Raw genomic sequence first — 21,260 nt, forward strand, 5'->3', positions numbered from 1 at the left:
ATCTGGCCCATTGCCTGCTTTTATAAATAAAGTTTTATTGGAACACAGCCATGCTGATTTGTTTACATATTGTCTGTGGCTTATTTCACACTGCAATGGCAAAGTTGAGTAGTTGTGATAGATACCGTATAGCCCACAATGCCTGGAATATTTATTATCTGGCCTTTTGCAGAAACAGTATGCTAACCTCTGAAATAAGTGCACAATATATATAAAGTGTGCAAAGTGACATTACTAGATAAACATGGTAATCCTGAAAAAATGGCAGTGTTGGTGCTGAAAGAGTCATTCATCAGTAGAGCAAGGAAGTCTAAATGTGATAAAGTGTTTAAGGAGTGCTAATGTCTAATGTTTGGAATTTAAGGCTGTAGAAAAGTCAGATGCAAGAAACAGCACGCCCTTCAAAGTGAGGCTCACTTGTTTGAAAAGGAATGGAACTTGACTCTTTGCATGGTCAAATAGTTTTAAAACAGTTGGAGTTAATGACCATACTTCCAACTACTTCCTGCAACACACAGGGATCAGTTGGGAAGAAAAATTCTCTCTTGTTTTAAGCACTGGCTTTGTTATAATTTGTTACAGCAGCAATAGAGAACTAATACAGTCAGTATTAAAAGGTATACAGGAAACTAACTCTCTCCTCCTTATCAACCTAATGCACTTTACCTCTTAGTCTCTCCATGTAATTCTTAACTTTCCCTCTACAGAGAATGTGAACCTCCACTGACCCAAATAACTGTTTATATCTGGATTATTCCAGTATTTTCTTTTCAAGACAAGTTATTAAATGAATTGGAACACAGAGAATATAATGGTGTGTTGGTTGTAGGGAAAAAATATGTATAGCATGACAGAATGATGGCACCAATACTGTCTCAGAACTTCGCAGTAAATCTATACTTGGTTCTAGCAGTGTTTGTTTTGGATGGTTACAAAAAGGAAACACTAAAGATAAAGTAGCTGTCACTTAAAAACTTCAAAGCATATACATTTGAGACTTTGCATAGGGGCTAGATTTCACTTTATAGAGACCTCTGTGTTAACACATTTACCCATACTTTTTGCTGTTATTAGTAGTCAAATATATTTGGAAGTTTGAGAATATTTTCTTTACTACTGTTTTCACCCTCTTTGTAATAGATCATGAGATTATAACATTTTAGATTCTAAGCAAGATAAAGAGAACTCTCTAGCATATTCCAGAGTAAATTTCCCTCAAATTTTAACTTCTCCTATTTCTAAAACAATACTTTTAATACATTTACCAATACATTTAATTAAAAAATGACTGAGATAAAAAGTTAAGGTCTTCTGTTATTTGTTTGTGGTTTTTAAGACCACTTGGAAATATAATACAAATACTTCTCTGCTGTTTAAAGGTTTTTTGCTTAATAAATATAATAGTTTATTCCACCAGTACAGCACCCTAAACTATGTTTTGAAGGGGAAAACACTCTCAGTGCCCATACTGCTCCATTTCTATCAGTCAGAGATTTTTGGTTGCAAATAAAAGAAACTTTCTCTGGCCAATTTAAGCAAAAAATGTATTTACTGGTAGATAATGAAGTAGGTCATATAATTATAGTAAAAGTTAAATAGGATTTGAAAGTATAGGAATCTGGGAACACTCTGGATACAGTTTCTAGGAACTAGTGACCATTTTTTTCTTAGGGCATGTCTTTGGAATGAAATGACTGGAGCTATTTTCCATCCTTCCATCACTGGACACAAGTTTCAGATTCTTGGGAGAGTTGGCCTGACTGGTTTGAGTCATTTTCTCACCCCTTAGCCCAGAGAGGAAGTCTGGTGGATACAGCAGCCAAGGCTCTGTGTGGTGGTGGAGGGAGTGTTGTTCCTTGGACGAAAACCAAGAGACTGTTAGAGAAGCAAGAGGGAGACTTCCCTGGTGGTGCAGTGGTTAAGAATCTGCCTGCCAATGCAGGGGACAGGGGTTCGAGCTCTGGGTCCAGGAGATCCCACATGCCACAGAGCAACTAAGACCATGCACCACAACTACGGAGCCGGCACTCTAGAGCCCATGAGCCACAACTACTGAAGCCCGCGTGCCTAGAGCCCGTGCTCTGCAACAAGAGAAGCCACCACAATGAGAAGCCCACACACTGCAACGAAGGGTAGCCCCTGCTCGCCGCAATTACAGAAAGCCCGTGCGCAGCAACAAAGACACAACTCAGCCAATAAATAAATAAATTTATATAAAAAAAAGAAAAGTGAGAAGGGAGGTGATCATGAGTAGGGAAGAACAGAAGATCTTCATTTCAGTGTTCCTTTGTAAAAAGTAGTGTTTCAAAAATTAACGAGAGTATTCCATTAGAAAGATTTCAGATGAGGTGAGTTGAACTGAAGTGAAAGAAAGGAAGGAAGGAAGGGAGGTCAGAAAATTAGTCCTTTAATACATATTCGTATTAATAAAATTTCCTAAGTACCTGATAACAATGAGTCTTTGACAGAAGACATAAACATTCCTTTTCTGCCTACAAGATTTGATTTCTATGAGAATGATTGCAGTGAAACTCTCTGAGTTTTTTAAATTTTATTTTATTTTTTTAACATCTTTATTGGAGTATAATTGCTTTACAATGGTGTGTTAGTTTCTGCTGTATAACAAAGTGAATCAGCTATACCTATACATACATCCCCATATCTCTTCCCTCTTGCGTCTCTCTCCCGCCCTGCCTAGACCACCCCTCTAGGTGGACACAACGCACCAAGCTGATCTCCCTGTGCTATGCGGCTGCTTCCCACTAGTGATCTATTTTACATTTGGTAGTGTATATATGTCCATGCCACTCTCTCACTTCGTCCCAGCTTACCCTTCCCCCTCCCTGTGTCCTCAAGTCCATTCTCTATGTCTGCTTCTTTATTCCTGTCCTGCCCCTAGGTTCCTCAGAACCTTTTTTTTTTTTTTTTTTTTTAAGATTCCGTATATATGTGTTAGCACATGGTATTTGTTTTTCTCTTTCTGACTTACTTCACTCTGTATGACAGACTCTAGGTCCATCCACCTCACTACAAATAACTCAATTTTGTTTCTTTTTATGGCTGAGTAATATTCCATTGTATATATGTGCCACATCTTCCTTATCCATTCATCTGTCAATAGACACTTAGATTGCTTCCATGTCCTGGCTACTGTAAATAAAGCTGCAGTGAACATTGTGGTATGTGACTCTTTTTGAATTATGGTCTTCTCAAGATATATGTCCGCTAGTCGGATGGCTGGGTAGTATAGTAGTTCTATTTTTAGTTTTTTGAGGAACCTCCATACTGTTCTCCATAGTGGCTGTATCAATTTACATTCCCCCCCAACAGGGCAAGAGGGTTCCCCTTTCTCCACACCCTCTCCAGCATTTATAGTTTGTAGATTTTTTGATGATGGCCATTCTGACTAGTGTGAGGTGATACCTCATTGTAGTTTTGATTTGCATTTCTCTAATGATTAGTGATGTTGAGCATCCTTTCATGTGTTTGTTGGCAATCTGTATATCTTCTTTGGAGAAATGTCTATTTAGGTCTTCTGCCCATTTTTAGATTGGGTTGTTTGTTTTTCTGATACTGAGCTGCATGAGCTGCTTGTAAATTTTGGAGATTAATCCTTTGCCAGTTCCTTCATTTGCAAATATTTTCTCCCATTCTGAGGGTTGTCTATTTGTCTTGTTTATAGTTTCCTTTGTTGTGCAAAAGCTTTTAAGTTTCATTAGGTCCCATTTGTTTGTTTTTATTTCCATTTCTCTAAGAGGTGGGTTAAAAAGGATCTTGCTGTGATTTACGTCATAGAGTGTTCGGCCTGTTTTCTTCTAACAGCTTTATAGCATCTGGCCTTACATTTAGGTCCTTAATCCATTTTAAGTTTATTTTTGTGTATGGTTTTAGTGAGTGTTCTAATTTCATTCTTTTACATGTAGCTGTCCAGTTTTCCCAGTACCACTTACTGAAGAGGCTGTCTTTTCTCCATTGTATATTCTTGCCTCCTTTATCAAAGATAAGGTGACCATATGCACGTGGGTTTATCTCTATGCTTTCTCTCCTGTTCCACTGATCTATATTTCTGCTTTTGTGCCAGTACCATACTGTCTTGATTAATGTAGCTTTGTAGTATAGTCTGAAGTTAGGGAACCTGATTCCTACAGCTCCATTTCTCTTTCTCAAGATTGCTTTTGCTATTTGGGGTCTTTTGTTCTTCCATAGAAATTGTGAAATTTTTTGCTCTAGTTCTGTGAAAAATGCCATTGGTAGTTTGATAGGGATTGCATGGAATCTGTAGATTGCTTTGGGTGGTATAGTCATTTTCACAATGTTGATTCTTCCAATCCAAGAACATGGTATATCTGTCCATCTGTTTGTATCATCTTTAATTTCTTTAATCAGTGTCTTATAGTTTTCTGAATGCAGGTCTTTGTCTCCTTAGGTTGGTTTATTCCTAGGTACTTTATTCTTTTTGTTGCAATGGTAATGGGAGTGTTTCCTTAATTTCTCTTTCAGATTTTTCATCATTAGTGTACAGGAATGCAAGAGATTTCTGTGCCTTACTTTTGTATCCTGCTACTTTACCAAATTCATTGATTAGCTCTAGTAGTTTTCTGATGCATCTTTAGGATTCTCTATATATAGTATCATGTCATCTGCAAACAGTGACAATTTTACTTCTTCTTTTCCAATTTGGATTCCTTTTATTTCTTTTTCTTCTCTGATTGCTGTGGCTAAAACTTCCAAAACTATGTTGAAGAATAGTGGTGAGAGTGGGCAACCTTGTCTTTTTCCTGATCTTAGTGGAAATGGTTTCAGTTTTTCACCACTGAGAACGATGTTGGCTGTGGGTTTGTCATATATGGCCTTTATTATGTTGAGGTAAGTTCCCTCTATGTCCACTTTCTAGAGGGTTTTTATCATAAATGGGTGTTGAATTTTGTCAAAAACTTTTTCTGTATCTATTGAGATGATCTTATGGTTTTTATCCTTCAGTTTGTTAGTATGGTGTATCACATTGATTGATTTGCGTATATTGAAGAATCCTTGCATTCCTGGGATAGACTCCACTTGATCATGGTGTATGATCCTTTTCATGTGCTGTTGGATTCTGTTTGCTAGTATTTTGTTGAGTATTTTTGCATCTATGTTCATCAGTGATATTGGCCTGTAGTTTTCTTTTTTTGTGGCATCTTTGTCTGGTTTTGGTATCAGCACAATGATGGCCTCATAGAATGAGTTTGGGAGTGAGAGAAGGAGAGAAGGATAGGTGTTTGAGAATGATAGGTGTTAGCTCTTCTCTAAAAGTTTGATAGAATTCGCCTGTGAAGTCATCTGGTCCTGGGATTTTGTTTGTTGGAGATTTTTAATCACAGTCTCAATTTCAGTGCTTGTGATTGGTCTGTTTATATTTTCTATTTCTTCCTGGTTCAGTCTTGGAAGGTTGTGCTTTTTAAGAATTTGTCCATTTCTTCCAGGTTGTCCATTTTATTAGCATATAGTTGCTTGTAGTAATCTCTCATGATCCTTTAAATTCTTTGAGTTTAAAGACAATCTTCCCTCTCAAAAAATACAGCACAACAAAATAAAAATACCCCTGTACTTTCAGTAACAAGGCTAACCCTGCAGTCGAAGAAGGTAACAACTGGACCCTCCTTGGTCTTCTTGCGAAATCCCCATTTGGGATGTTTATATATTCACAAATGTTGTAATCGGCCGTAACCCACATAGGAAGCCTGACTTCACTACACAAAAGATGAGTTCGTTGGCTCGCTCTGGGTTCTTGATGTGTGCTAGAAATCAAGCTTTACACTTAATTTTTGTCTTTAAAGATTTTAACTGACACAATTAACTTTTGAGTCAAGTTCATACAAGCATTTATATTTATTACAGAGTTAAGTATATGTATTGAAGCACCTCCTTTGTGCTTGCAAAAAGAAAAATCATGGTTCTGGTATTAAATATACAGACACTTTTGTTCCATGAGATAAGAACAATTATTTCTCCACTGCACTTACAGTGTTTCTGTCAATCTTGCTGCCTTTGCTTTGGCACAAGTCCCAGTGCCTTCCATACAGGGAAAAAGGAGCTAACTTTGAAGTTCAAACCTGTGACCTCAGGCCTGTTTCTTTCTTAAGTAACATATCTTCTTTTCCGTGTTTTTCCCCTAAAGGCAAAAACCTAAAGGAAATACAAACTTTGTGTCTAACCAAGATTTTCTTTTAATGATTATAGAATATTTACGCATATCTAGGCAACAGATGGGGTCCACTGATAAAAGAAAATGGTGGCATTGTTTTTTGCTAGTGGTTGTAATGGGACTGTAGTCATATAAACCATTTGTAAATTGTTTTTTAAAAAAAGTTGAATATTGATGGATTTCGTTGTTGCCCTTGCTACACACTTTATTTCCTCGAGTAGTTCAGTTGAAGCCAATGCCGCTATGGGTTCTAAAGCGCCGTCCGTGTTGTCTGGGCATGACCTGTGGTATCTGGGCATGGTCAATGTTATTTTCATTACTTCTCCTGGAGGGTCAGAAGGTTGGCCTATTGACTGAAAAGATGTTGTGGGCTATAAACTCAGACCATATTTAAAGAAAAAAGCCTGGGTAGAAGATGCTACAAAGATTTCTAATCTTTAACCTAGGAATCCTGAATGTTGTTAACTTCTTTGCCCTCCTTGCGATGTCAAGACACCTGGGGTGCAGACAGAATCAGTTGGCCCTGAGAACTGACCAGACTGAAGCCTCCATTCTGCTTCTTATACTTTTCCACTCAATGCTTCCCAGGATGCCCACTTCCTGTCACCCAGGTATGAAGTGGCAGAAATATTTTGTTGACAGTCTTTTAAAGAGACAAGGCATGATCGAGATACATATATACACACCTTATAGCCCCTTATTAACAGAATTGATTTTGCAAATTTGACTTTGCTGATTAAATTTGTATGACATATTCAGAAGCACATTAAAAATGAGCTGTTTGGGCTTCCCTGGTGGCGCAGTGGTTGAGAGTCCCCCTGCCGATGCAGGGGACATGGGTTCGTGCCCCGGTCTGGGAAGATCCCACATGCCGCGGAGCGGCTGGGCCCGTGAGCCATGGCCGCTGAGCCTGCGCGTCCGGAGCCTGTGCTCCGCCGCGGGAGAGGCCACAACAGTGAGAGGCCCGTGTACCGCAAAAAAAAAAAAAAAAAAAAAAAAAAATTAGCTGTTTAACCAGCTGCCACAAAATTAATATGCTCAGTCACTGGTGAGGTCGTAACCTTCATCAAAGTTGTGGCACATTTCTACAATGTAAACAGTTAGTGAAACTGACTAAAAGCCAACATATGACCCTGCCTAAAATCACAGCTGAACCAGTGAAGCACTCTTAAGGTAAATAAAATAAAAAATGATAATCAGAACCAAAATGGCCAGACTCCCAGACCCTAATGATTATATTCAACTTTTCCATTACCTTGACCCTGGACATTGGTGCAAAAATAAGTAATTGCCAAAAAAGCTGGAAACAGCCAATGCTGCATCTTGCACTGAAAAATCTTCATTTTATTTCCTGCTTTTCACATGGGATGTAACAGCAGTCCTAGAAACAGAGAACACAGAGGTATTTTGAGAAGACTTAAATTATATGCAGTCGTCTAAGACAAACAAGCCAACATGTATTAGTATTGTCAGGAAGTAACTCATTCCTTAGGGCATTGTATATTTCACTCTAAAACGTACACTGATAAAAGAAAGATTTTTGAGAAGATGCTGTAAATGAAGAGAATTATTAGAAATATTTGGGCGAGAAGTTCAGAAGGTACTCTGTGACTCTTTTGTAAGGCAAAAACAGCACAATGAATTTCCCAGATGGATAAATTCCAAAAGTTGGCCTGAAATGAGCATTATAATCAGACAGTTACAACTCCCTTGCCAGTCATAAGTATAGATATACAGGACAATTCTTCTAGTGATCAAGGAGCATTTGAAAAACCACTTTGTGCGATTATTAAATCATCACTGAGCTTTCACTTCATTGGGCTGAATAACGCTTAATCTTTTCATCTTTGCTTATAATTTTTTTCTCCATATGTGTGAATCTAAAACTCTTCTAAGATCATCCTTTTCATTAGAATATCAATAAAAGAAAAGCTCCAAGAAAAGATGAAAGAAATGAAAAAGGGGAAAATTAAGGAAGGAAAAGAAGGAAGGAGGGAGGGTAGGAAGGAGGGAGGGAAAGAAGGAGGGGGCGAAAAGTGTGAATGTTTGGGGTTAATTTTAAAGGCCAGTCTACAAGTGCTTGACTACAATTCTATTGCAAGCCATTACAGAGGAGAAATTCTGAGTCCTTACCTCAGAAATTAAGTCATCTCAAAAGTTTTCTTCTATCCAGGGCATTTTTTGAAGTAGGTATGATTATAATATTGATTTACAGATAAGGAAAATAAGGCAGAGAGAGTTTTCCCAAGTCACATAGATAGTGAGTTCAGGATCCAGGATTTCAGCCCACACAGACAATCAAACATGGTAGAAGCATCTTAGGAAAATGCTTCTAAAGTATCACATTTCATATCACTTTCTTTTCACTTTAAAATATCTTTTCTCATTCTGATTACAAAAATAATGAGTTTAATCATAGAAAATTAGAAAATACAAGAAAGCACAGCAAAGAGTATGTGCAAATATTTGCTGATGACATAAATGTCCTGTTACAATATGCATGACAATATCATAACTTATTTATTATCTAGCTTTATTTGTAAATGTAGATTGTTTCTAAATTTCCCTAATACATGTAACACTGGAATGACTACCCTTATTCACACCTCTTTGAATACATGACTATTGATTTCTTTGGCTAAACTCCCAATTGTAGAACTGTTGGGTAAAACAAGATGTGTTTTTTAAAGGTTTTTAAAACGTAGGTACATAATGCCTTATACTGATTTCCACTTCTATCAGCATCTTATATGAGTACCAAATCACATCACTTCCATCATCACAGGGGTTCATTGCTTTCAACATATCCTGATTTGATAGGTAAAATGTGATTATCACAATATCATCTTAATTTTTTTTTATAATCAGTAAAACGTAACATTTTGTGTTTGTTAGCTACTTATACTTTTTATAAAATACCTGTTCATATATTTCACCCATTTTCTCATTGATTTGTAAGAACTCTTTATATATTATTAATTTTAACATATATACTGCAGTATTTTTCAAGTTTGTTTTTGACCTTTCAATTTTGTTTTATTGGGTCAAGATTTTTTTTTTAATCAAGGCATCTGATTTGATCTTTTTCTTTATGGTTTCTGATTCAATGTCATGGGTAAAATCACTTTTTCCATCTCAAGGTATATTTCTAGTTATCTTAATTTTTTAATTCCAGTTGTGAATGGAAACCTGGATTATTTTTTAATATAGAAAAGATAGTGATTTTTATCTATTTATTTTATAGTAGACCACCATTTTGAACTCTTACTCTATATTTTTTCAATTTAATCTCTTGCATTTTCCAGGTTGACAATTGCAACCACCGTGTGTGTGTGTGTGTGTGTGTGTTTAATTATATAGGCCAGGAGTTTTAAAACAATTATTTTACAAGGAATGCCTCAAATATTTCATCACTAAGTATATTGCTAGTAGTTAGATTGAGATATATTGTCTCTTTCTGTTAAAAAATAAATTCTTGACTTTTTACTGGGTATTTTTTTTCAACCAGGAATGAATGCTGAATCTTGGCTTTTTGCTGTTTCATCTATGGAGATGTTCACGTTTTTCATCTATACCTCTTAGTGTAATTCATTACTTTGGTAGTGTCTAGTATTAATGTATCCTTGAAACACAGAAATAAATCCTGCCTGTTCATGAAAATTACTGTGGGTTTTTTTTTAACTTTAATGTAATTATAATGGTTTTAGTTTTCAGCCAAGCCACTTTCAAATAGATGACAGAGTCATATTCTTTCTTTCAAGAAGATTCTGTAACATTTGAGCTATTGGTTGCTTATGGTCTAATTAAACTCTTCAAACTGAAAGGATGGAAGCAGAATTGTTTGAAATAACAAAGACAGTAATAGAGCAAAAGAGTCCTTCTCTCTAACTCCTAAGGGACTAACCAAAGGCAAGCACTCTTTGTTAAATGCTAATGATTTTTCAAATGTTTTAAACTTTAAAATACCTATGATTTTCTCTGTTATAGATATATGTCTGTGGTGGCAGAAAATAAAAGTAAATGAATTCAAGTTACCTATTTGCAAATTAAAAATGAATATAATTGATTGCAGGACTCAAAAATTGGATATTAATTCTTCTCGAGAAACAAGAGTGAGTACTATTCTAGGTGACATTTATCCCCAAATGGAAGAGTATGGTAAAAAATTATTATTACAGTGCTATTGTATGCCACATTAAGTTTATCTAGTATTTTCATACTATTACCTCTTCGAGAACTTTGATAGACCCAGATAAAACCCCTTCTGTAGCTTTGGATTATATCTAGTGGAGCTATCTTTTAGTTTCCAAAGCTTGGGAGGAGACTCTGACCCTTGCATGTTTTTTAAAGCAATCAATATTTCTTATTTAATCCAAGTATTTTTAAAATTGCTATCATGTTACTTCTTCCCAATCCTGGCTGCTGTTCTTTGAGAGATGCTACACTGGCACATTCTTTGAAACAACATATGTAATCTAGTGACGCACATGTCAGCCAGACTTAAGGCTGGAGCCAGTCTTGGGAAATATTTTTCAAACAATCCTGCTTCCATCCTTATAGTTTGAAGAGTTTAATTAGAAAACTGAACTGAGTGAGTACTGGGTCCTATAAGAGTGAGTCCTACTATTCTCAGATTCTGTGAATAAAACAGGAGGATTTTAGTAGCAGTAGGAGGATTCGTGCAGCCTTCAGGTAGCAGCTATAGATGCTAAAACATCTGATGACCTACTTCAGTGAGCTTCCACATGTTAGGATCTGGTCTCTGCCATCCTTGGGGGCACCTGGGGCCCGGCCTTGCTAGCAATGCCACACAGGGCTCTGAGGCTCAGCCTGACCATCTCTGGGTGAGGAAATGTGACGGCCACTGTAGATCTCAGTCAAGGCTAAGATAGTGATTTCTTTCTTTTCTATGCAAAATCATAGTTATCCTGCTTTCTTGGCTTCTTATAACTCCCCCAAGGCCGTTCATTGCTCTTGAGAGAGGATTCCTTTTTCAAGGACCCTTGCTCCTTCATGATCCAGTCCAGACCATATGGCTGTTCATCTTTCATCCAGGGAATACTGGAAATAGAAGATGACTTCCTGTCAGGAATGCTTTGTTTCACAAAGGGCTTTTCGGCTTCCTTTCCAGTGCAATAGTTGGAAAATGGTCATCAGCTCTTGAAATAAACATGGTCGTCCCAGTGTTTAACTAACATGGAGTCACAGGCTTTGATGCAGATGCTGGAGTCATCGGCGCATCTGGTGTGCCTCTGATGCCGCAACTGTTTCCTGAATGCTTTCCATAAAGAATTCTTTGGTGTGATCCTTCTGAAGGGCAGCTCACTGAAGAAGGAGTTGACTGGGACAACTTCAGAGGCATCCCATCAGGCCTCAGCTCTACCTAAGCAGCACTGAAAATTGCCAAAACAGTGTCCCCCTGGGAGGGTCACATTACTCACAAAGGAAGGTCTAAGGGATGACATGGACCTGTAGACCACTGCAGCTTCACTTGGGAGTGCAACCCTTTGCTGCTGCTTGCTTTTCCAAAGTTCCTGTAACACTGAGACAATATTGAAGTCTTCAGAGATGAGAGCCAGATCTCTCTGAGGCAAGAGCTGAGCAATGTAATGTCTGAGGGATTCCAAGGTTATGTCCACCTTCAGTCTGCAACGTAAGCCTTCTGCAGAGTGCTCCCAGGCTTGAATTCTTGCAGTCCTGGACTGAGTCTGTGCAGCTCATGGACGCATTGGATTACCAAAGAATCCCTTTAACATCTGCCAATCAGACATCTTCCAGAGTCTAAAGACTCCTCAGGGCACCCTCCTCCCGGGCTAACTGATCTTTGTTGTTTCTGCATATTATTGTTTTTATATCATGTCGACTTTGTATAGCTGCTTTTTTGGATCTATGTTAATAACCAAAATTGACTAAGAGTTTTCTTTTCTTAAAAGGTTTGGTGTCAAGATTATTCTAGCTTCATAAAAAAAAGTTAGAAAGGTTTCCATTTTTTCATTGTGCCGTAATAGTTTTGTTTTGTTTTGTTTTGTTTTGGGTTTTTTTGGTTTTTTTTGGTTTTTTTGTGGTACGCGGGCCTCTCACTGCTGTGGCCTCTCCCGTTGCGGAGCACAGGCTCCAGATGCGAAGGCTCAGCGGCCATGGCTCACGGGCCCAGGCGCTCCACAGCATGTGGGATCTTCCCGGACCGGGGCACGAACCCGTGTCCCCTGCATCGGCAGGCGGACTCTCAACCACTGCGCCACCAGGGAAGCCCCGTAATAGTTTAAGTAGCATGAGAAAGATCTACTCTATGAAAGCCTATGAATAATTTGAGTGAGAAAATCATATGGGCCTATTCCCTTTCTGAAGCTAATTCCTACACAGCTTTAAAAATATATTTTGTCTTATTCATAAACCTATTTAGCTTTTTTACTTCTTGGTTCTAGTTTGGATATTTTCCCTTAAAGTTATTCTTTTAATTTTGATTTTCAGATTGAATAGCACAGAGTTGTGTGATCTCTCAAATTACAACCTATCTTTTCTTGTTATAGCTCCATTATCAGTATTAAAGTGATGTGTTTCTGACTTTCTCTTTTCTCTCCAAAATAGATAAGCTATATATATATTTGTCCAGATTGTAATTTTTTGAGAATAGGTTTTTTTTATTTGCCGATATTATTTTTTGATTTCTAATTTATTTAGTTCTGTATTTATCTTTGCTTTTCTGCTTTTATAATATTTTATTTATTTATTTTGGCTGCGCCGGGTCTTTGTTGTGGCACGCGGGATCCTTTAGTTGTGACACGCAGGCTCACAGCTGCAGCATGTGGACTCTCAGTTGCGTCATGCATGTGGGATCTAGTTCCCTAACAAGGGATGGAACTCGGGCCCCCTGTATTGGGAGTGTAGTCTTACCCACTGGACTACCAGGGAACTCCTGCTCTTATGTTTTTAATTTTTGTTGTTCTTTTTGTTTATTTAATCCTTAATTAATGTAATAGTCTTTATTTGAGGCCATAATTTTTCTCTGAATATGCTTCGGCAGCAACATACAAACTTTAATTTCCTTTTTAACCCAAGAGTTATTTCAGTGAATGTAGCAAAGCAGAATTCTATGAATCTTCAAAACAATATGATTCAATATGATTCACGCACTTAAACTTATTCTGGTTTTATTCCAGAGTGATACAGTATATCCAGAGGAATAAATTAATTATATTCCTTCAAGCAATCATTCATAAAAAAATTTTTTTGGCAACCACTTTTTATAATATCCAGTGACAGTCTAGCGTGCAATTCTTTTGTATTGCCAATTAAAGGAAGAGCCACATGCTTTGATAATCATAGAAATAATCAAGTTAAGATCCTATAAAAAAAATTAAAGAATGTATTCATTTGTATTCAGGGATCCAAAAAGCATCTCCCCCAACCAGCCTACTATACTTCCAAAATGCTAATTACTAAAAAATATTTTCTTAAATTAAGACTTTCACATACTAGAAGCCCCTTAAAATTCAATGGAATAGGTAACACATTGAGTGACTATTTTATATGTAATATATACGGCATTTTAGTCTGGATGAATTTATTATTAATTTATTACAGATTAATAAACCAACTATGTGTCAGAGCACAGAAGAAATGGGACAAATGGAGAGTGAATTTAGATAAAATACAGGGGGAAAGGCCCTGAGGCATCTAGAGAACTCTAACCCCACCCAGCCAAGTAGAACAAGATCAGGTGGGTTATCCAAAGGACTGTGAAATCACTCTTTTGCTCTTTTGTGTACAGAGGCTTGAATACAGGGGATTTGCAAAGAGAGGGGAGTAGGCGTGAGCCCTATCATGATCAAGACCGTGATACCCAAAGAAAACCACAGAAGTAGAATCACTCTCTCAACTCAGAAGAAATATTCTTTCTAAGATTTTGTTCCCCAAACATAACCACAGGTTTCATCCAGAACAGGGCAAAGGGAGGGAGAGGTAAGGAAACAATTTGTCTTTTTGGCATGCCCTTTAAGATCAGAGACTTTTATCAGATATCACACGATACTATGTTAACATAGTAGAGCAAGTCCTTTTACAAGCCACAGTCCAATAGTCTTTCTCTTTCTCATCAAAACACTGCAGTTCCTGTGTCCAGGTGTTTTGAAGCAATACTTAACACACCACATTAGAAGTTAATCTGCATTTCACACAATTTAAATAAGTAAATACACCGATGAATTAGTGCTACCCTAATCTTGGCAACTTTTTTTGAAAACTGTGTATTATTTATATGGAAAAAAAACTGTAGCCCTAGATTATCTTTAAATTCTTCCCTTTTTTGTGTGTTTATTTTAAATTAGGATGAGTAATACCATATTGGGAGAACTGGAATTTTCATTTTCCCAAGGTTTTCTGCCAAGTCTCTTTTTTGGACAGTAAAATAGAGGCAAGAAAAAATCCCAATTCCTATTAAAGTGCCATGAGATACTTTAACACTTACCAAAATATCAAAGCCTAATTTGTTGAAACTTTGCCTAAAACCTTGCACAAAACAAATAACTCTGCCTTAATTTTTTTTTTTTTTTTTTGGTTTAAAAACATCATGTTAGAAGTGGCTATCTAGCTCTAAGTTCAGAAGGTATAAACCCAATTTGAGGAAAGTTGATAATCTTTAGTACAAGTTTTCTCAGAACACTGTCACGAGATTATGTAATCAGTAACTTAAAATTATCCCCATTAGGACTAATTGACCCTTCCTCTACTTCATATGTTTGTTTTATTTAATTGCATTTATACAATTAAATTTAACAAGGAGCAAAGCCCCTTGTGCAAGCCAGTTTTATCAAAATCCCTTAAAATATTTATCCTAAAGTTTTTGTAAACTACTCATATAAACACACACACATACACACACAGACTTACACACATATATACCCAAACCTTGGATAATGTTCTACTCAGTCAGTGCTGACATACAAAAAACCATAAACTTAAACAAAATTGTTGCCAGCCAACTGGCACACCAGGCCCTGAGAGAGACTGTGATTTGTAATATCAGAATCTTCATTCCAACAATCACTAATGAGAGCCCTACTATGTAACCAAAGCTCTCTACTCTAAGGGAGATACAAAATTTCATACTATATGATCCCTGCCTTCAGTCAACTCACTCACAGTTGACTGCAAGCAAATATATTGCCAAGCTAAATGCAATAAGTATGAAATAGAACAAAGAGTTAGCACGAGCTGGAGGTATGAATAGAAAACTGGGAGCTAGGAAGACAGATCTGCCAATAATTTGCTAGGGGTCCTTGACTGACTAGTTTAACCACTCCATGACTTGATTTCTTTATCAGCAAAATGTGCCAGTGAACATCTGCCTTATAGGATGATTGTGATAATGTAAATAATGTACTTAGAAACTCAGGAAGCTCTCAAAAAGTTCTAACTAGTAACATGTTAGGAACAGGTTGAGAGGACACAAAGGAAAAGGGAATGATAATCATCAATGAATTTACTACTTGGGTAGATACTAAAGGAGGAAAAGACTCAAGAAGTCTTTATCAGGACTTCTCTGGTGGTCCAGTGGGTAAGATTCCGCACTCGCAATGCAGGGGGCCCAGGTTCGATCCCTGGTCGGGGAACTAGATCCCACGTGCATGCTGCAACTAAGAAGTCCACATGCCACAGCTAAGAAGTCCGCATGCCACAACTAAGAGTCCACATGCTGCAACTAAGTCCACATGCCACAATTGAGTCCGCATGCCACAACTAAGAGTCCACATGCTGCAACTAAGTCCACATGCCACAATTGAGTCCGCATGCTACAACTAAGAGTCCACATGCCACAACGAAGAGTCCGCAGGCCACAAGTAAGAGTCCGCATGCTACAACTAAAAGATCCTGCATGCCGCAACTAAACATGCCGCGACGAAGATCCCACGCGCCATAACTAAGACCCAGTGCAGCCAAAATAAATATTAAAAAAAAAAAGAACTCTTTATCTCCTCCATCTAATGAAAGTTGTGGGACTAACTTGTTATAAAGGTTTAGGCAAAAACAGAAGATCCAAATAATGACAGAGGCACAATTATTTGCACAGGTGAACTACTTTAAACTTTTCTAATTACATTCCTATCCATTTTTTATCATTTTCCAGATGACAGCTCTATACAGGTTCAAAATAATCAACCATCTGAAGATCTGGAAGATTTGACTTAAGAGCAATTCATTGACTAAAAAGAAGACTTAGCAGTTTTAGTTGACAAGCCCATGTAAAGAAGATTTGAAAGAAATGGGAATGATTAAGCATGATTTAAGCCTAGGAAAAATAAGAATCGGAGGCACATAATGGATGTCTTCAAATATCTGAAGGGCTTTAACATAGAAGATAAAACAAGATTATTCTGTGCAGTTTCTGCAAATAGTACTCGAATCAATGGACCGAGCCACAGAGATGCGCATTTGGATATAAAAATTCTCTAACAACTAGAATGCCTTCTTCACTTTTATTAGAAGTTCTGAGGCAGAAGCTGGCTAAGTTTTACCCATGAGAGGTGTTATAGAAGAGATTCCTGGGTTTGTGGGCAGGGGAACTGGACAAAATGACCTTTAAGTCTGAACTCTTTCTGGACTCTACATTATTAATATTTTTTTTTCTTTCTTTTTTTTTTTGTGGTACGTGGGCCTCTTACTGTTGTGGCCTCGCCCGTTGTGGAGCACAGGCTCCGGATGCGCAGGCTCAGCGGCCATGGCTCACGGGACCAGCCGCTCCGCGGCGTGTGGGATCTTCCCGGACCGGGGCACGAACCCGTGTCCCCTGCATCGGCAGGCGAACTCTCAAACACTGCGCCACCAGGGAAGCCCAACATTATTAATATTTTGATATCACTTTTATAGGAGAATTTACAGTAAATTGATGATCTAGGTCATACGTATTTACAGATAAGAATGCAAAGACTAAAAACAGGGCTAACATCTTTGCCCAGTGTGTTGACATGTTTAGTATTCCTTATTTCATCTCTGTAGTGAAAATACCACCCTCCTTACACCCAGAATAACCAAAAGGGTTTTCAGGATTAGTTAATGAGGTCTACTTAAAAACAAGCCCTAGAGGAAGTCAGTGGTTATCACTCTTCTCTGTTAGCATCAGGACACAGGAGAAAACAACTCTAATTTAGAAATAAAGACCTAGTTGTGTTACTATAAGCTTGGTGACTAGCCTTTTTTTTCCCCCTGCGCGAACTCCCCACTGTGCATGGCATTTTGATTAGAAATCAAGTGGAAAGCCACAATTTTATTAGCATAAAGTGTCAAAGGGTAGAAGAGTTCAGGAATGCCAGAGACTGGAAATTGAGAAGGGGTGCGTCAGAAAAGAGTGAGCCACAAGTAGGGGGAATCAACTCTGCATAAAAACGCCCCTCGGGACTTCCCTGGTGGTCCAGTGCCTAAGACTCCGTGCTCCCAATGCAGGGAGCCCGGGGTTCAATCTCTGGTTGGGAAACTAGATCCCACATGCATACCGCAACTAAGAGACCACATGCTGCAACTAAGAAGCCTGCAAAGAAGCCCACATGCCACAACTAGGAAGCCTGCAGGCCACAACTAAAAGAGCCCGCATGCAGCAACTAAAAGATCCCACACCTGGCAATGAAAATCCCATGTGCTACAACTAAGACCTGGCGCAGCCTAAATAAATAAGTAAATAAATAAATACTTAAAAAAAGAAAAAAATATCCCTCAAGTCCTGGACAATTCAGAATAAAGGGTCAATTAATCAAGAAAAGTTAACAATCATAAATGAGTACGTGCTTAATAACAGAGTTTCAAAATACACAAAGCAAAAACTGATAGAACCAAAGAAAGAAAGAATAAGCAAAGTTAGAGATGTTAACAATCCCCTCAGGAACTGATTGAACACCTAGACAAAATAACAGTAAAGATATAGAAGATGTGAACCACTCTATCAACTAGTAATTGATATTTATTGAACACTACATCCAAAAACTGCAGAATATTCTTTTTTTAAAAAATTTCTTATAAAATCGTCCATATTCTGCATCCTAAAATGAGACAATAAATTCCAAAAGACTCAAAGTTTGCAGAGTATGTTTTCTGACAACAGAATTAAATTAGATATCAATCATAATAAAATATCTTTACAAATTCAAAATATTTGGAAATTAAACATGATGCTTCTATTTAATCCATGAGTAAAAGGAGAAATCACAATGCAAATTTTTAAAATAGTTGGAAGGGAAAAAATATAAAAAGATAACACACGAAAATTTGTGGGATGCAGCTAAAAGATTAGAGAGAAATATTGACATAAAAAAAGAAGGAATTTAAAAATCAATGATCTAATTTTCCACTTAAAGAAGCCAAAAAAAGAAGAGCAAATTAAAATCCTAATTAAATTGGAAAAGGGATTAATAAAGATAAGCATAGAACCCAAAAATACATAAAATAAATATTAGTAAAAATTAACAAGGCCAAAATTTGCTTCTTTAAAATATTAATAAAATTGAAAAATCTTTAGAAAGAGTGATCAACCTCCAACAGACTGCATTGGCCTCTTATCCCATTGTAACTCTCCAGCTAACTTCATGGCCCCTGTAACTTTACTTTCTGAGTCTTGGGTAACATAATACATCTAGATGGGCAGTTTAACCCATAATCAAAAAAGTTCAAAGTGCATGATAGTCAATAAATAAATACTGATTGATGTAATGATCAATGATTGAATGACCAGGGCTGATGTGTACAGTTCACAGTTGACGCACTGTACAATTTGCAGTTGGCCTAGGGCAAGTAATGCTTGAAATTAGCAGACACTCTCTCCAACTTGTATGCAAAACTGTTTTCCAGAGAAAAGGATACTGTCTTCTTCTCCCAATAGCATGGGTCTGCCCAGAGGTACCTTTTTCTAGTTCACAGAAAGACCCCATGTAGGATCATAGCAGCCCAGTGAATGGCTCAAATGCAAGGGATATGTCTGCAGATCACCCTCAGAAATGTAGCTGTTTAGTCTTAAACTAGGTTGCTGTAAGTCCTACATGACAGAAGGCAGAGCCACTCCAAAAGTATGGCAAACTTGAGACTCTCCTTGACTCAGGCATGTTCCATTACCCGGCATTTTTTTTTTTTAAGGACTAACATAGCTTCTTGGTCAAAGAAATGAGAGTTGCTTTTAACTAAACTCTATCTACAAGCAGCATAAAGGGCAGCTGCACATCTCAGCATAGACATCTCATCCTTTAGGAAGGCTTCGCTGATCTTCCAAGTATGGGCCAGATGCTCCTTCTGTGTTTCCTACAGTAGTAATCTTTATTTTCCATTCTAAACCTACAGTAGAACATCATTTTTTGATATCGATTCAGTGTGCTCCCCTTTGCAAAAGCAGACAGAAAGCCATGGAGGAGGAAATCTTTATCCAGTAAAAGATCCCCTGAGTACCTCTAGTTATAGACACCACCTATGAAACTCAGAAGAACTCAGCCGAGCCTGGCCTCCCTCTGGATCAATTTTCATAAACAACCCAGGTTATCTCTGGTACGAAAAAGACTAAACACTGTTCCCTAAAATTAAAAGTTAGGGACCCTTGCCGGTGAGCTCTAACAAAGGCCCACTGGCAGAAAATTTCTTCGAGAGCATTGATTTTAAAAAATTACCCTGAAGTATAAATTAAAAATTAAATTAAATTTAAAAAAATTACCTTGAAGAAATGTGGAGTCTAGACTCTAAGCCCCAACTTAGACAGACACTCAGAATTTCCTGAGAATTTCCTGTGCCTTTCTAGTCACAATCCCCTCAAAAAGTGGAGCCAGAGAAAGAGAGAAGAGGAAACGTGGGAAGAAGAAGAAAAAAAAGGTAGAAAGAAGGAAAAAGAAGCAGGAGACAAGAGAAACCAGTTTTGTCTTCCCGACTCTGTACTAAATCATTTTAGGCCTTAAAACATAGGGTGGCTATGTTATCCCTGTTTTCTAGAAGAGAAAACTGAAGCCCAGAGAGGTTAAGGAACTTGGGCAGGGGCACAGAACAAGCAAGTGTAGATTTCACCCACACCTCTCTGCCTTCCAGCCTCTGTTTCAGCTCCCAGACTTGTATGGCCTCAGTTGATGTCATCCATTTACAGTCACACACCCTTGAAGTGAAGGGTCACTTCACCCTTCCCCACCAAAGAAGCTGATGGAGCAATGGGGTCTGGGTTCAAATCTCATACAGACTTTTCTTAATCATGTATCTGGTACTTGCTGGCTTTGCAACCCCAGGCGAGGTAGTTTATATCCCCGAAGCTCAGTGATCTTACATCTAAAAGGAGGAGAATATTTACTTCCACAAGTAACTGGGGGGCTTAAACGTGTTTCTGAAAAAGAAAAGGGCAGGTACCCAACAGGGACTCGAAACACATGCCAGCACTTCCTCGACTACACACACCCATCTCCCAACTAGAACAGGATAAGGCTTGGTCTTCACAAGGCTTGTTCTATATAGAAGAGTAACTGGGGCCCTGCCACTTTTTATTTAGTTAGTTACCAAAGAGGAGGAGAAACAAGAGGAGACTGTTTTCTTGCCATCCAGCACTATCAGGGGGCAAATCTGTCAAAGAGGAAGTTTGTTTTTGTCCCTTTCCCTTAAACTTTCCTCTTCTCCTCTCCCCCACCCTACCCATCCCGCTGTTCCCCTTGGTCATTTATCATCTGTTCTCTACAAATTGTCATAATCCCAGGTAATTTGTTAGCTCAGTGGTGCTCAAACACCACCACCTCAGCCTGCAGCAATTCAGGAAGGTCCTGGTCCTTTAAAGGAACCTTGGGTTACACTCGACTGGCCTGGAAAACAGCAGTCGTTTGGCTGAGTTTGGATTAAAATGACAGCAAATGTGGCTCTAGAGTCACATAATTGCAAAGACTCTCGGCTTAAGACAAGCAAAAGATCTTTGTGTTTTACTAGCTGACACTAGGAAGTATTTAAGGGTCAAAGGGAGTGTACCCCAATGAGCCCTTTTTTGCTGGGCTGGGGCTTGTTCCGGTGCCCCTCAAATCATACGAATTTGCTCAGCCCTTTCTTTAAGGCCAGTCCTGGCTGATTCCAAAAGCCAAGACTTTCA

The 21,260-nt window shown here is 38.0% G+C and overlaps 1 protein-coding gene across 6 annotated transcripts in view; it reads right to left on the minus strand.

Moving 5' to 3' along the window:
• The window catches only part of COL14A1 (collagen type XIV alpha 1 chain), a 251,503-nt gene that overhangs the window by 226,004 nt on the left and 4,239 nt on the right, over nucleotides 1-21,260 (minus strand). For all 6 annotated transcript variants that reach the window (XM_082674497.1, XM_082674499.1, XM_082674500.1 and 3 more), the window contains exon 2: nucleotides 7,440-7,565. In XM_082674497.1, the coding sequence (XP_082530623.1) occupies nucleotides 7,440-7,527 (88 nt within the window). In that variant the 5' untranslated portion in view covers nucleotides 7,528-7,565. The remainder of the gene's footprint in view (nucleotides 1-7,439; nucleotides 7,566-21,260) is intronic.

The sequence above is a fragment of the Grampus griseus genome (assembly GCF_964374135.1).
Source record: "Grampus griseus genome assembly, chromosome: 17".
NCBI classification, from domain to species: Eukaryota; Metazoa; Chordata; class Mammalia; order Artiodactyla; family Delphinidae; genus Grampus; species Grampus griseus.